Source organism: Paramisgurnus dabryanus, chromosome 2 (assembly GCF_030506205.2).
Source record: "Paramisgurnus dabryanus chromosome 2, PD_genome_1.1, whole genome shotgun sequence".
NCBI classification, from domain to species: domain Eukaryota; kingdom Metazoa; phylum Chordata; class Actinopteri; order Cypriniformes; family Cobitidae; genus Paramisgurnus; species Paramisgurnus dabryanus.
Genome location: NC_133338.1, coordinates 54,114,192 through 54,132,028, shown reverse-complemented (window position 1 = coordinate 54,132,028; position 17,837 = coordinate 54,114,192). Strand labels below are relative to the sequence as shown.

Here is a 17,837-nt window from a genome sequence, read left to right as displayed (position 1 = left end):
ACCCAATTATAGAACTTAAACAGGGAAAAAGTCAGATTTTCAAGATATGACCCCTTCTTGACCGCAATGACATAAAATAATCACTTTTAGTTCCTGAAGAACATTCAGAATTGTTTACTTTTATACGTTTTTGTAACCCAGACAGCAGATGACTCCGGGCCGGATCTGCAATAGATCCAGGCCAAAGTCAGTGGATCCGGTGCAGCTCCGGCCCGGACTCGTCTGGTGTCTGGGAAAAAACCTTCGAAACATCTTTTCTGGCATCGCGAAACACCTTTATTTTAAGAGGTTGATTTTTACTCAAAAATTAAATGAACAAATAATAAAAAAAACACTGCTGGTGAAAGGCAAGGCCAGCTGAAACCATCTAAAAGCATTAGTAAATTTTCTTAAAAAAAAATCCAGATAATTTACTCACCACCATGTTGATGTCTTTCTTTGTTCAGTTGAGAAGAAATTGTTTTTTGAGGAAAACATTCCAGGATTTTTCTCATTTTAATGGACTTTAATGGACACCAACACATAACACGTTGCGCTGGTGCATAACAGGACCGGAGATAGATGAGAAGTTGTGGTTTAAAAGTGCATATTTTTTATTTTTCTTGTCAAAAATGACAATCGTGATGATTGCTAGATAAGCTTGCTTATGCCTCGTTTGAGATTGTTTAGAGTCATTCGAACTCAGTTGAAAAAAACTGTTAAGTGTTGAGTTAACTGTTAAGTTTTGGGGTCCATTAAAATGAGAAAAATCCATTGTGGTGAGTAAATTATGTGGATTTTTTTTAGAAAATGGACTAATCCTTTAAGTGCTTTTTAAAACAGATTACAGAAAATACATGGAAAATGTGTCTGAACCAAATTCAAACTATACCCGGACAAACCACATTCACATTGCCAAGGATTTCTCTGCATGCGCTCCCACACATCCCATGAGGACATATGACATGAGATTTTCTTGCAGCATCTTAAGTTTGTTTATTATACTCGATTTCTTCACAAGAGAGAAACCACACACGTGCATTTTAAGATCATAAACTAACACATGACGAGTTGCTGGTGAATGATTTCAGCTTCGGCACGAATACGAAAACGGAGACCCTAAATTTGTCATTTCACAAACTAAGTGTGCTAAATTTAATTTTTTTCCATGAAACTGAAACGTTTGGTTTCAACTTACTGTTCTAGTTTTCTGCAGTATATAAAAAAGTATAAATTGCAAGACATATTTTAATGTGTTAAGGTTAAAGCATACATTATCAGGGTTCCCACTCCAAGTCAAATTCCTTGACAAAAAGCTAAATTTCCATGACCTACAGTATGTCCGGGATGACGTGAACTCCCTTGAGTTTATAAAAATGTAGCTTAAATGCATGAAATGAATAAACAGCTGTGTAAATTGTAGTCAGGGAAGGCTCGGACCCGAAATTGGTATTCCTAACGTCACAAGTTAGCAAGCGGATTACGATATTATGATAAATGAAAACTAAAATTTAAAGCAACAAACAATAATCCTTGACTTTTAAAGTCAGGGAATTTTTATCTTTTTTGTCAATGTCTAGAAAAGACCTTTCAGATTTCCAAAAATTCCATGACCCGTGGGAACCCTATGACTTATTGATCACATCATTTTTTTGACACACAGTAAACACAAACACATACCTCATTTGGAGGGGACGGTTGGAGAACCAGACCGGTGGAAGTGAATGTTCTGCCATTTGCCATCTCGGCGGTGCCAGACGCGGGTTTCCTCCGACTGCATGGTGCGAGGCGTGTTGTTGGCATCCATGTACTGAGTGAGTCTGATGTAAGCGATGCAGGCGCCGTCCTCGCCGATCAGATGCACGTGAGGATTCAGCAGGATGGTGTGGATAGGTTTGTGACCTTTAGAGAGACCTAAAGAGGAAACAAGTGATGCTGAGAGACTTCACAACATCATAGTGCGATTCAAAATTTTTACCCGGGTATTTATAACCAAAAGATGGCTTCTACTGCAGGGAGCCTGGAAGAATGACATCACCCCGATGAAATCGCTTATAAATACCATTCATTTTTTTGTATATTTTTGTGACTACAAACATATGTGAGCTAAATGTAAAATCATTTGTTGGTAGAGCAATGTGATAGATGATGGGTTTGATCCCACACATATAGTAATGAAACATGTATAGCACTGTAAGTCACTTTAGATAAAAGCGTAAATGTCTTACAGTTTTCAAAGTAGAATCTGTGGAAATCCGTCCCCTCCACAAGGTTTCCCAAAGCTTCAGGTTCAAATGAGGTCAATCCAGGATCACAGATCTTCCTGTGGATCACGAAATACAAAAAAAAAAAAAAAAAAAACTAAATGACACGACAAACAACTGAATCATGAAAACAAAATGATAGAGACTTACGTATAAGCTTCAAAATCTCCATTATTAATGGCTTCAATCAGCAGCTCGGTGACTTTAATGATCTCCTGTTTTTTGGCTAAAACACAGAGAAGAAAATACTGAACTTCTGATATTCAAGAGGTATGAGATGCAGAAGTCGTGTTAAAGATGCACAGATTGACTTTGAAGACAAATGTTGGTTACAGATTCATAAAAATGATTCTTACGAGCCAGAATCTTAACAACTGAACTGAACAGATTGAATCAGTCACACCAAATGTGAAACAATCATAAGTAACATGGGTTTATTTGTAAACATTGTATGGGTCAAAACGATATTATTTTACGCCAAAAATCATTTTCCTGTATTTATCATTAGTAATGTGTGTTGTTAAGGACTTCATTTGGAGGCAATTTAAAGGCAATTTTCTCAATATTTTTGCAACCTCAGATTCCAGATTGCATCTCAGACGTATAAAGAGTTTGGTTCAAAAACGCGTTAAACGTCATTTAAAAAAAATGAGCTACAGCCAAAATCACAATTGTATCTGGTCAGTATTAAAGGTGACATAGAATGAATGAATGGGGTATTTATCCTTGTTCTGTGATGTGACGTGTAGACGAAAATGTTTTTGTTTGGGTCTGTAATGCCTTAGAAGCTTCCTAAAAACCTCTCTCAGATAGCTCTATTAGGGTGGGGGATTTTAAACAAGTGGTTTTGCACCTATTTGGCTCCCCCTACTGGCTTAACTTGCAATCTCATTACTGATTGGCTGACTTTGCTGCCACTAAAAAAAGGTAGCCAATTATTTTAAAGTGGAGGGGCAGTGAGATGCCTGTGATGTCATAAGCATCAGTTTTTCAGATTGGGCCGTTTTCTGGCTGACATTTCTAAAAGAGGAATTTCTATGAGACTGAGATGTTTAGCATGTCTAGCACTTTTTGTATGTTCGTGAATGCGGGTAGACTACCATTATTCAACAAAGACAAGGTAAAAATGTTTTTTCATTCTCTGTCCTCTTTAAAAAGTCAATTCTTATTTTTATGCAAAATCGATATCCGCCATGTTATCTTTCTCTCTTTTTTCCAAACCATGACAAACGGCAGTCCTCCTTCTCTGCAGAATGCAATAAATCCACTCAACCAATCACAGCGCACCATTCCACGCATTGTAAACAATAATGGTGGCGTTTTCAATAAACAGGGAGTCCTAGTTTTTCTCATCTACTTTGTACTTTGTGATCAACAAACAAACAAAAACAAAATAGTAATATTCACATCATTTCCGTGAGAGGCACTCGAGCGAAGGAAAAATGTCGGCTGTTGCTTGTTCTCACACGACTGCATCAAGCTTCTGTCATGCTAACACATTGACCACAGGTGATCATATGAAAAACTTTACATTATTTTACTCGAAGTCAATGAAAATCAAGCAGGACCAAAACCTTTTACAGCTGATCGCTGTCAAAAAAGTTCAGCGACGACAGGAGGATGACAGCAGCAATGACAGCGTTCTTAATATGACAAAGTAAGTGTTTTGATGAATGCCATTAATGTTTATTTTTTTAATCCATGTATACCACTAGTCAACTAAATGAATATAACATTTATATATTGATTCAATAGATTTATAGCATTTTGAAACAAACTTGTAATGGATTTATTGCATTTTGCAGAAAAAAGAATCAGTTTTTATAATAAATCTTTGAAAATAAAATTATGGATTTGAATTTTTTATGTTATTATTACCTAAAGATGCTATGTGAAAGTTTGTAACAGAAAATAGTGGTTTTCATCGCGTCACTTTCTTGGTATAGAAAACACATTTTTACTAAAATTATAGCAAATTATTTTTCTTGTGAAAAGAAAAATCTGTTTTCTTAAAAAATGAGATGGAATATGCTGGAAATGTATGCAATTTTATGTTGCGAATTTGCGGGAACTTATTTTGTTATTGCTTTAAACAACAGAATGATACAGTATACAACTTTAGAGCCAAGGGAGCAAATAAAACATACACACAAAAAAATTAAATACAAGACCATTACATCAGTCAAAGATTTTAAAGACAGTCTTAATAGCTTTTCTATAAGTACTAGATTGAATTGTAGAAAAATATTTTTTAAATTCTTAAAGGAATACAGAAAGAAGTGGCTTTTTGTTAGAAAACTTGCACTTATGAATATGAAATTTGACCAATGAAATTGCGGGAACTGTTTGAAGTTTTTCAATGATGTTCACGTCACAACCACATCACTTCATAACGTTCCCATGGCAACAGGGGACATGCGCTTGTGTGAAGTAAATGCAACATTTCTCAACTTTCTGCTAAGATATATGTCATTTTTTTGTAAATATGCAGACTTTGGCTGATTATGCATTGAATCATGTGAACGCATAATCATGTTTTTCTGGAGGGAATGAATTTATTGCGTTTTGGAACCAAACTGTTCAAATATTGTCATATTCATACAAACCATAAATCAATGACGAGCTTATTTATTCAGATTTCAGATTACATATAAATATCAATTTTAATAAAATGACCCTTAAGACTGTTTTGTGGTCACATTCACCACAGTAACTGTACCACCTCACTCATTAACTCAATTAATTCAAGACAGTAAATGTAAAAAAAGTCATGTTGAGAACCATGAGTGATACGATGATGAAATAAGACAGCAATAAGAATACCTCGAGGAATAAAGCACACCTGAAATGAATCAGACTCACAACTAAAAAAGTGGAGAGCAGATTCAGTAACTGAGTCTTTATCAGTCTCTTCAGACTCCTTTACATCCAATAATGCATGCAACACACAGCTGTCATAAAATATCTCATCTCGTCTCTGAAGATCAGGATTTCTGACCACCAGGTGGCAGTACAACACAATTAAAAAAAACAACAACTATAAATGTCTTCATGCACATCAGGATCTCAAGAGACTTCACAGTCAGAATAAAAGACAAACCCAGATGTTTACTGTAATGCTTCAGTGATAAAATGACAGCTGCTCGTGTCAAGCTCTCAATACGACAGAAAATCAAGAAATGAAGTCGCATAACAGCAGGAACAGCTTGTGGCGTTACTATTTATATAACACCTAAAAAAAGGCGAGTACATTCAGACAAAACAAACACAAATCCTCTCTCATCCATGCCAATCGGAGGTTTTGTCCTAAACAACCGTGACTGTGATAGGTTTTCTGGTGTTATGATATCATTGTCATCAAAATGTTTTCAAAGACTGATTAGAAAACCAACTACATCACATCACTTTTATATACGTCATCTTAGATACAACCACTGATGTCTTTAATTATTTTACAATTTTTGGTACCCAAACCTATAGATTTCGAAATGATATGTTTCTTGTTCTGGGGTGGTCAAGGTTCGGCTGGCTAGCTGTACATTTATAAATATTTAAAGTGTGCATAAAATAGTGGATAAAGTGACAGAGTGTTCTCCATCATGATCATCTCACAGTGTAAATAAAAATCAATCTTTGCTATTTAGGTATAAATTGATGTGTAAATGTTTCAAATTGATCTTTGAGTTCACAAAAGATGAAATATATCAAAAAATAGGAAATATGTGGCCAGTGGGGATTGTACAGCGATGTAAATTGGTTTTTCTATCTCTCGCCTGACACTTACACTGAATGCTGATGTGGCTCGTGATTGGTCGATGCCGTTCGAGGGCGGGTTTGAAGTTAAGGTACCGGCCACAATCGGTTGTTAAGTTGATGTAAAGGAAGGCCGGAAAAGCAAATAGGAAAAGCAGCAGGTAGAGGGCGAGCAGGGCTTTGAGAATACGGTTACAGCAGATTTCTTCAGGACATATCATTGGGAAAAGCCAGAAAGAAGATGAGGAAGAAGAAGATGAAGAGTGTTGGGAATGAGCTCGCTCGAGTTTGTATATTTTTGGAGAAGCTAGAGGGACCCGGTAGACTAAATAAATGCAGTGATTATTTCAGGAGGATATTATTATGGATATATGGATAGATTCATATTGGATAGATGGGTGGGTGGGTGGATGGAGCATAAGGTTAGGGTTGTAAAAAAGAGAGGAAAAAGAAATGGATAAATGAGTAGAAATGATAAAAACATGAATAATAGATGAATAGAGCATTCCTTGAAAACAAAGACGTGAATGAAAAGACATATGAGCTATTATGAAATCTTGTAAAACTAGTCATTAAACATTTTAATAAAAAAGTAAATGCTATCAAAATAAGAAGCATACGGTTACAAACATCTCTTCATGTGCTATTTTGCACATGATTTCAAATGACATCTTACAAACCAATTTTGTTTTTTTTTCACATTTAAGGGGAAAATTTTCATTACCGCAACGTGTCCATGACTGGATTTGGGTTCTTTCACATGGAAATAATTATAATTAAAAAAGCTAAAAAATAAAAAGCTTCAGTGCATGTTATACTATAAACATTTACAGTAAAGAAATATGTGGTGTTTGGTGAGTATTGGTAAGACAATAATAAGGAATATAAATGTGTCCAAGACCAATTTTCTCATCCTCCGCAACAATTTTCAAACATTGTTTAAGCCCTCAAGGAACTAACATTTAAAAAAAAACTTTGTTGGAAGGGACATAATTGACTGTGACACTCAAGATGGCTATCAGGTAAGCAGTTTTTATTTTTTCTTTCCAGATAAGTTGACATTTTGTTTGTCAAAGTACCTAGACAACTTTTTAGTTCTCATTACCGAAACATGAGTTTGTAAATGCATATATTTAATGTAATATCATGTTGCGGTAATGATAATTTTTGATAATGATAATCTAAAAAAATTAAATAATTCTGTAGGAAATATTTGTTAAATCCTCTAAAAATAATGGTTATAGTAAAATCAGACCTTAATCTTATATGTGCAAAAAAATTGGCTTCAAGGGCTTTTTTAAAAAATCTGATGCTGGACACCTTCTAAATCTGGATTTTGTGAGAATAACCCATTTATCTTTTAGACTTTATTGTCTTTTGAGTTCACAGAGTGATTTAAACTAAAAAAAGATTTAACACTGCTCTTCTGTTTATTTTCCAGCTTTTTAAAATTATCTTCTGAATAACTCATTTAAATTTAAGTTGAAAATGTAATCCCTTAAAACTCATCTAAATTAAAGCTTTTTCTTCTCCAATGCCTTAATATAGCTTGAATGTAACACCATTGCTTCAGTAAACATGAATCTGTGAATATGAGTCCTCGCCTCCACTTACAATCACACCAACTTGAACCCGATCCACTCGGTCAACCCGGTGATGTGATTGGTTGCAACATGCATTGTGATGTAGAAAACTTGCTTTACTCAGCATGGGTATAAAAACACCATAAACATATAAAGAACCATACAAACTTAGTATCGCTTAAGTCAAGTCCTGGCTGAAAATAACAATAAAGAGGAAGAGAAAGTGAACAGATGTGTGAACAGGTGGAGACCTTCACCAGCTGTTACTGTAAATAAGACTTCACATGACTGACGGTACACTGATCAGAAAACACCTATTAAAGGGGTTTGACTTTATTTCCTACTATTATAGCATCTACTGTATCAGTTTGAATAAGTGAAGGGTCAAAGGTGAATCTGCACTACATCAACATGCTGTAACGTTATGCATGAGTTACAAAACAAGACTGACTCGAATAACAATATATCTGACCCTGGACCACAAAACCCACGTTTGGGCCCACAGGGACCCTGGTAAATGTAGGCTACTGTATGTATTTCATATCATTTTTATTTAATAAAATGACACTAAAAACTGTGAAATATAGTGTTTTTTTTTAAATAAATGTTTAACAAATAAATTATGCTAATGCATTATGCAGTCACTCGTTAAACAGGTTAGAATAAACGTCTCAGTTCACTATCTCGAATGGGCATATAATCTGAACTTGCTAACTGGATTTCGATGAAGTTGTGGAAGTGTTTTCCCAAAGGAAATTACAAAAGAGCAGCTAAGGTAAAACCAATGTTTTTTATAGCTACTATTTCTGTCTGTACTTAAAAAAAGCGCACTGTTATTGAGATTCTGTGGGACTATATCCTAATACAGGGGTGCCCAAACCTTTTTCTACCGAAGGCCCTGACTGAGGGCCTTGAGCTGAAAGTAAAATGTTGCGGTGTTATACTAAAATTAAAGTTGCCTGGATTCTCCTCATTCATAATTTTATAATATTTAAAAATAAGTAAGCAAACATTACTCTGATTACTTTCACAACAATGAAACAAACAAAAGATAAACTAATGACAGTCTGAAGCACAGATCACAGATCAGAAATAAGATTCAAGCTTTACCTTTAAAGTCTTCATCTTCAATAGTTGTGTTTGCGCTCTCTGAAGATTCCTGAATAAGATCAAAACATACACATATCAATAAATAATGAGCTCCATTCATACTGAAAGATAAATAAAGGCTGCCCATCAAAACCATACTTCGCACTGCTGTCTATACAGCACATACAGCATGCTCTCTTTCTGTATGCTGTTGGATGAGTATGCATACTTATCATACAACAAGAAAGACAGAAGACAGAGAATTAAAAATGAGTATAAACCATGCAATGAAAGGATCATCGCAAGCACCCATGCACTTCACTACACTTGTGTCCTTCAAGCTAATGTTAATGCCAAACATCCAAAGAAAATTACCATCAAGTTTGGTAAAGTGACATTTCCTGATATACGCATTTTCATGGTACTCGTTTTTGTGATTTATAATTCATCTATAACAAAACATTTACCTGTACTTTTAAAGGTACACAATATGCCCTTAAAGCAACACTATGTAGTTTCCATGTAAAAATGACTTACAGCTCCCCATGTGGTTGAAAAGCGCAACAGTGCCTGGTATCAGACACTCTTCTGCAGGCAGGGGGAGGGGCGGGGCTGTGTTTCCTACCCTCCACCGGCACTTTCAGAGTGTGCTTGTAGCAGCTAGGAGGCTGCTCAGGTTGCAGCAACAGTACAATTTGTCCAGTTAAAAGTTGTTCTATCACTGAAATAATTTTAGAGACATTATTTAAAGGTAAAAAAACTACATAGTGTTGCTTTAAAATACAGTAACGTACCCAAAAAGGTACAACAATGTATTATGTTTTAGGGTACCACCCTGGGGTACAGTTTTGTAATTTCTACAACTTCATTCCAGAGGTCTTTTGAAAGTAATTTCCCAAACTCGGTGAATTCTTTGCAGTACCATTCACTACTAACAGTGCAATCTTCAAGAACAAGTAATCAGTAATCAAAACCACTACAATTGATGTCAAGTAGGGCAGTTAGTCTGGTGCTTGATCTAGAAATTGATTTGTTGGAGCCGAGCAAGTTTATAATGGTGTACTCAAAGGGGCTGATCCCTTTACCAAACCAGAAATTTCACAAATGATTTTCAATAATCCTCCAGAATGTTTTTTCACATTCCATCCTTTCCAACTAACACCTAAACGGACAATATCTGCATGTCGCATCTGCAAGAAAATTTATGTTTTGTATAAAACAAGTAGCTGTCAGTCCATTATTATATTGAGTGGCGATCATAGTAGTGCAACAGGAAGTAAGTATTTCCTACTTCCGGTCAAAGCCGTCATATTGTGAAATAGGCTTATTTATTACCTCATCCATGAACAGATTAGCGAATTACATCCGTTTCTGAATGGTGAAAACAACATCTCACATCGTTCCACTTTCCTTCATAACGTCATTAACTTCGCCTTGGTTATTGTGAAATAGTGACCTCTACTGGTGAAAATCCTACATATTGTAGCTTTAATTGTTTTAAGTATTAAGTTTATAACAAGCCATGCTGACATCGTGGGCATGCACGTCAAAATTCTGTGTCCTTGACGCATGGTTGTAAAATGTTTTTACTAAATGCGGCAATAAATATGTCAAGTCCAACCACCAGAAGCGTTTGATATTTTGGGCTTTCATCCCGGAGGTGTTTTTAGTTTATAGCAACTGTTTGAAAATTTGTGTCACTTTGTGCTTCCACTAAACTCTGGACACTAATGAAAGGTAGGTGGACATAAAAATATATATTTTATCCTAGTACTGATGAAATTTCATCGAAATCCATGGTGAAGAAGGTATGTGGTATTTCTGCTAAATAGACTAAAGCGAACGTCCTGTCAGAACATCAGAACTGCAGGCATCGTTCTAAAAACCATGGTTACCATGCATGGGTCTGATGCCCATTCCAACTAAAACAGTAAATGTTTATGATTCAATTTGAAAGAACTAACAAAATTCTGATGAAATGAGAAAGTTACAAGCAAAAACATGTGAATAAGCAGAATTTTCGGTCACACACCTTCCATAGACATCCATATATAACTTTTTCCTCTGATTTCTAATATTAAAAATATCATAGTCATGTGATATACACTCCCCTAAAGGATTATTAGGAACACCATACTAATACTGTGTTTGACCCCCTTTCACCTTCAGAACTGCCTTAATTCTACGTGGCATTGATTCAACAAGGTGCTAAAAGCATTCTTTAGAAATGTTGGCCCATATTGATAGGATAGCATCTTGCAGTTGATGGAGATTTGTGGGATGCACATCCAGGGAACGAAGCTCCCGTTCCACCACATCCCAAAGATGCTCTATTGGGTTGAGATCTGGTGACTGTGGGGGCCATTTTAGTACAGTGAACTCATTGTCATGTTCAAGAAACCAATTTGAAATGATTCGAGCTTTGTGACTTGGTGCATTATCCTGCTGGAAGTAGCCATTAGAGGATGAGTACATGATGGTCATAAAGAGATGGACATGGTCAGAAACAATGCTCAGGTAGGCCGTGGCATTTAAACGATGCACTACGGAGCCTAAAGTGTGCCAATAAAACATCCCCCACACCATTACACCACCACCACCAGCCTGCACAGTGATAACAAGGCATGATGGATCCATGATCTCATTCTGTTTATGCCAAATTCTGACTCTACCATCTGAATGTCTCAACAGAAATGGAGACTCATCAGACCAGGCAACATTTTTCCAGTCTTCAACTGTCCAATTTTGTTGAGCTCGTGCAAATTGTAGCCTCTTTTTCCTATTTGTAGTGGAGATGAGCAGTACCAGGTGGGGTCTTCTGCTGTTGTAGCCCATCCGCCTCAAGGTTGTGTGTGTTGTGGCTTCACAAATGCTTTGCTGCATACCTCAGTTGTAACGAGTGGTTATTTCAGTCAAAGTTGCTCTTTTATCAGCTTGAATCATTCGGCCCATTCTCCTCTGACCTCTAGCATCAACAAGGCATTTTCGCTCTCAGGACTGCCACATACTGGATGTTTTTCCCTTTTCACACCATTCTTTGTAAACCCTAGAAATGGTTGCGTGAAAATCACAGTAACTGAGCAGATTGTGAAATACTCAGAACGGCCCAAATCCTTTAGGTGAGTGTATTTTGAGCATTGGGGTTTTTTAAAATTTTGTCATCATACCTACTTTATGTGACTGTGAAGAAATGGATCTAAATGTCAATATTTTTTTAATAAACTACTCTTTTAGTCTGTTTCTCACATATAAATATAGAAAACATGGACTGTAGTGCACAAGTACTTTGGAGCACTTTAATGATAAATTTTTTTACTTACTCAAACTGCATTAAAGACAACAACCGGACCATTCTTTAAAAATGTTCCTTATCTGTTTCACAAGGAGACCAAAATATTTTCAATATTGTAAGTGACATATTTGCCAATTTATGGTAACCCCTACTTGAAATGTGACCTCTGCTTTTAACCCATCCAGTGAATAGTAAACACACACACACATCCGACACATCCGGGGAGCAATGGGGGACAGGTGCCTTGCTCAAGGGCACCTCAGTCGAAATCTGCGACCACAAGACTCAAACCAGCAACGTTTGGGTTACAAGCCCGACTCTCCAACTACTAAGCTACGATTGCCCACTAACCCCAAGAAAAGGTGGATCAACTGAAAAATTACTTCAATTAGTAACACCTTAAAAGTTGAATACACTTAAATTGTGTAGGTGTTACCAAATAAGTAACTTTTTACAGTGCAAAACTAACCCTTTAAAAAACCACAGTCATCCTCAGTAAACACTCAATACCTTATTTCCATCGGTAGGATTGTGGATAACAGTAGTTTGGGGCTCCTGACAGGGGCATGCAAAGAAAGAGAAGAAATAAAATGAACAGAAAGAGATCAACAGAAAAAGCATTGCAATAAGAAGCAATAAAGCACACCAAGTGTTTCAGTATTGAACTAAAGGTCCGCTGATATTAAATACAATTTAAGGTTCAAATAAGCTTGACCTCATGTCTCGGATCATAAACAATTTAGTTACGAGTGAACAGTTTTTCACATCTTAATCATCTTTAAAGCTTGGTGAACTTTACAACAGATAAAGAGTACAGCGGTTTGGATTCGAGGTCATGGGAATATGGGGACATTTACATTAAAGCGACAGTACAGGATATTCAGAGAAAGCATGCAGCAACACAAGACGACATCAGAAAATAGAAAACAATTCAAGAATATTCGATTCAAACGTTGGTAAAGTTTTCTTATTTTGTATTGCTGAAGTTTGTGTGGTTGAAAATACTTGGACTGAGAAAAGAGAAAGATGTTAAGGCCCATGATGGCCTAAAATAAAGAGTCTGTTTGCTGCTACTGCGCAAAATGTGAAGTATGCATACACTATGAGTGTATACGATTTTTTTTTTTTTAGTTAGCAGATACAGGACAACAAAGCTTTAAAGGAACAGTATGTAAGAAATTTATATCAATTAATCATAAAATGGCCCTGATATGTCACTAGACATTAAGAAATCATTTTATTTCAAATACGTATATCACTGACAACAGTGGTCTGGCCAGGATATTGTTATTTAAAAAGTGGAGTTGCAGCCCTCAACTGATGTTTATGTTGTCATGTTGTGTATTGGCCACTAGTTGGGTGATTGCAGTACCAGTTTTAGCCACAAGTTTTGTAATTGCAATACCAGTTTTGGCCACAATCCTACATACTGTTCCTTTAATAACTTTTAAGATAGACATGTTGATAGCAGAGCGGGAAAAGTAGACTATAGGGTAAAACTATACTTTGAAGAAGCTAATAAATGAGATTATTACTTCATTAACATTTTTTATATTAAACATTAATCCAAATAATGACTCAAATTAATCATATTCCACCTAAAAAAAAAAGTTTGGGAACACCTGATCTAGAACAAACATTTAATAAAATGATCTAGATAAAAAAATTAACTGCAGTTTGTGTATCTCCTCCCTGCAAAAACAAAAGACACCATCACAGAAAATCTATTGGATTTATTGTTTTAATGGGAATTTTATTGGTCGTATTGGAAATTATAATGGTCTCTGTTGGTCTCTACTGCTGTGTCTTGGGTTCTATTGGTGGCGCCATTAAATCCTAATGGGATATGTCCCAAAACACACTACAAAAAGGAATTTTGTAGTGGTTTTAATGGTAAAAGCTATTTTAATGGATACCATTAGGAATTTCTGTAATGGTCTTGGTTTTTTTTCAACAGGGCTAACACACGATGAATGATCAGTAATACAGTAGAGTATATACAGTATCAGGACAGAGGGTTTTTAATAGCGGATCATAACCTTGTTTTTATTGATATAAAGGTGGGAGAGCAGGTGGACAGAAACAAATAAGCAAAGCTTTAGATGAGTAAAAGAAATGTCAAGTTTCATTCAAGTTTCACATCTTGTTGGACATCGAAATAACCGTTGACAACAACTAGTTCTCAACTACTGCAAAATGGACCTTCAAAATGACCTGCTTTCAATGAAAACTCTAACTTTTGTTCAGTGTAGTATTGTAGTTCAAGTTTTAATTGTTTTGTGTAAATGTCAAGTCGTCTGAAAGGAATAAAAGCATGACTATGAAAGTTTGCAAGAAAATTACCCCTGAAAAGTAACTCACAGATTTCCCAGGATAACCACTGAAACTTTATATGGCAAAAGCCCAAAAACATTTCAACAAACTATTCAACGCACAATTGACCAAATGTTCTGGAATCCTTTTAAAATCTTTCAACATTGAATATGATATATATGATATATATGTGACAATGCTTAATTTAGATAAAAGCATCTAATATTCTTAAGACTTGATTGATACTAAAGTCAAGATATTTCTGAACAAACTGTACTCGAAGCTTTACTACAGACCATGTTAGAGAAAAATGATAGCCCCTCAGAGGATATAAAGACAACATATGAGGAATATTGTTTTGCCAACAACACACCTAATGAAATAAAAACACAGATGTTCTCTTTAAGCAAAGCCAAATACTGGATTAGGTGTCTCATATGCTATTTTTAACTTAAATAGGATATCATTAAACTTACATTTTAGTTCAACACATATTTGCTCATTAAAACTAAAGAATTTGACAGTAATGAATACAAGGACAGACACCTACAGTAGAATTAAACATCCATCTACACCTAAGCACCAATCTATGCCAAATACAAGTACAAAACTAGAGACTAAATCAATCAAAAATAACAACGAAACTATAGCACATCTCACCAATGCACGCTCTGCTGAATTTGACTTTCTTTTCTGCAGTTAGGTGTCATGAAAGATGCAAATAAAATCATATTAACACATACAGCAGGGGTCTTCAACTACTCTTCTTCAAGGACCACTTTAACATGCAAGAGGCAAATTATAATAATTTAACTAGGAATCTTGCACAAAAAAGTGCAAGTGTAAATAATCAACACATGTAGAGCTCTTAAACTGCTTTGCTTTTGTTTATAATTGTTTAACTTTCATAAATTGTTACATTTCAAGTATTCACAGCATACAGCTAGTCGTCTTCTAACGACTTAAATTAGACTTCATGTTTTCTTGTTTAACATTTTAAAGATATATAGGCTAAACCACCTTTCCATTGTACACTACTTTTGGACACGACTGTCGAGGTACGCCCCCTAGTGGCAATCGTGATGATTATATTTTAACACAAAATCAACACAACATGACACATAATGTGTTAAAAGCTTAACGCACAAAGATGTGTAAATCCTTTCTAAGAGTGCAAATCCATGTCAACATGGAATAAAAGCTCATTCTAGCGCAAGAGCCTTTAATCTACAAATCTATTTATACTTAATAATTTACACATCAGTAATCAATCAAATTTATAGGATTCAAGTGTTAATGATAAAGTTGAAAAAAATTGATTAATAATTTTCACCTTGCACACAGCGTTTTGATCGGAACACAGGGAAATACATCACTTCCGGTTGGTCTGTCACAGTCCCTTTCCGACTCACCTTCCGGTTTATCGGCCGTCAATTGTCACGTACAGTGGAACGGCGGATTTAAAGTAACCACGCTTATTTTAAATCAGACAAAGATGACAGACGAGCCGGATTAAGATGATTGTAGGGCCGCCAGTTGACTAGCCCTGCACTACAGCATTTCTCATCCTGCTAATGTTGTGCTTTCAAACTGACCATCATGCAATATGTTATATACACGGAGAGAGAAAGAGAGAGAGAAAGAGAGCATACTAGCATCCCCAGTGGAGCTTTCCCACCCTCCAGATATGATTTCTGAAGCCATGACCCAAAAGAGCACTAATGCACGAACATGCACACCCATTAAACACGCTAGGCTAACATATATGTGCAGCCATTGGCTAAGCTTCAATGACGCTCTGTGTGTGTCTGTATGCATGCAAAATATAGAAATATATAGTTGCACAATATGAGGTTTAACAGAAAAACCCTTAATAAACGCTTTGAAATAATTTTATGCCATCTGTAGAGCAGTAAACCTACCTTAACCCCATCAGGCTTCTTGTACGGATTCTTGCCTGTTAAGTGAAATAAAGAGAATTACTGTGAGCATTACAGAGAGAGAACGGTTGCTAGTGCTTAAGTTTAACAATTAATCGAAATTAATCTATTGCAAAATAAAAGTTTTTGTTTACATCATATATGTGTGTGAACTGTGTATAATAATAATAATAATAATAATAATAATAATATATAATAATAATAATAATAATAATAATAATAATAATAATAATAATAATAATATTAATAATAATAATAATAATAATAATAATAATAATGCATATATAAATATGCACACATGCATGTATTATTTTAAGAAAAAAATATATTTATATATTAAGTATTTATATATAATATAAATTATGCATTAAATATACAAATGTATATACACATGTAAACATTTCTTAAATACATACATGCATGTGTGTGTATTTTTATACAAAGTTATTATACACAGTACACACAAATATATGATGTAAACAAAAACCTTTAATCTGCTATAGATTAATCGCGATTAATCGTTATGCAACCCTAACTTATGTAAAAGGAAAATCAAGATTCTCTCTGTATTTGACATTTTCATCATCTATTTGCCTCAAAACTCAAACTTCTGAATAAACATGAATCATAATTAAAGATTTGCATAATGTAATGAAATGTGATTTGAGAGGCATATCAAATATTCATTTGTATCCAAGATTGAGGTTAAAAGCCTCAATTAGAATTAATGGAAGTGAACTGCTACTTTAGAGAACAATTTAACATATTATGCAATAGTGTTTGTGATTTGAATACGATAAACATTTAAAACCACATTGGCTACAAACACAAAAATGGTTGATTTTATTTCAGAGAAACACATTCAAAGTCACGCCATGTTTCTGCTAACAGCTGAAATGAACCAAGCGTATCCCCATCTTACGTACTAGTATGTATATAAAAGACTACAAACAAAGCAGTGTCATGCATTTAATGACCTGAAGCATCAAACATGCTCAGCAATCTCTCAAAAATAAGTTCACAACTTTAAATTTCTTACACAATTCAAGCATAAAACAAAAATGCAGATCATTTCTTACTTGAGAAGTTTCGTGTAGCCAGCATGGTGGTCAGGATGGCACCCTAAAAGCAGTCCAAAAGAGCACATAAGAGTCTAGGCAGTTATGTAAATTATTTATTAGTTCTGCTTGATAACCATTAAACCAACTAACTGCAGGCCTGTGATGGTGCTAAACTCTTTCATGCGAGTTACAGCGGTCTCATTAAACTTCTTACTTTCAGTTTCCTCCTGGCGTTGAACTTCTTCAGACACTCGACAGTCTCCTGTCTGTGCATCATGGAGGCGACTGTGGAGCGTTGCTATGACAACACAGAATTACATAGTCAATTATACAGTAAAACTGATCCGAGTTCAGACTCTACAGTACATTCTGATTGGATGAGACACATTCAAAGCTGTTGTAAAATGACTATAAATACACCTGTGAGCACACGGTCTATATGCATCAAGTGGGTACATCTCTTGGCAACCACACACAGACTACAGTTAAGAAGAATCCTTCATACTGATAATAAATAATAACAGCATCTACTTTATTATATAATCAGCATCATTTAAATACAA

General features: G+C 35.3%; 1 protein-coding gene across 4 annotated transcripts in view; it reads right to left on the bottom strand.

Moving 5' to 3' along the window:
- The window catches only part of camk2d1 (calcium/calmodulin-dependent protein kinase (CaM kinase) II delta 1), a 74,547-nt gene that overhangs the window by 1,858 nt on the left and 54,852 nt on the right, over window positions 1–17,837 (bottom strand). For 2 of the 4 annotated variants that reach the window (XM_065261749.1, XM_065261750.1), the window contains exons 11-18: window positions 17,489–17,572; window positions 17,293–17,335; window positions 16,196–16,230; window positions 12,471–12,515; window positions 8,690–8,738; window positions 2,394–2,469; window positions 2,208–2,302; window positions 1,660–1,893 (exon numbers count right to left, since the gene is read on the bottom strand). In XM_065261749.1, the coding sequence (XP_065117821.1) occupies window positions 1,661–1,893; window positions 2,208–2,302; window positions 2,394–2,469; window positions 8,690–8,738; window positions 12,471–12,515; window positions 16,196–16,230; window positions 17,293–17,335; window positions 17,489–17,572 (660 nt within the window). In that variant the 3' untranslated portion in view covers window position 1,660. The remainder of the gene's footprint in view (window positions 1–1,659; window positions 1,894–2,207; window positions 2,303–2,393; window positions 2,470–8,689; window positions 8,739–12,470; window positions 12,516–16,195; window positions 16,231–17,292; window positions 17,336–17,488; window positions 17,573–17,837) is intronic. The other 2 variants (XM_065261751.1, XM_065261752.1) reach the window with 1 other exon arrangement.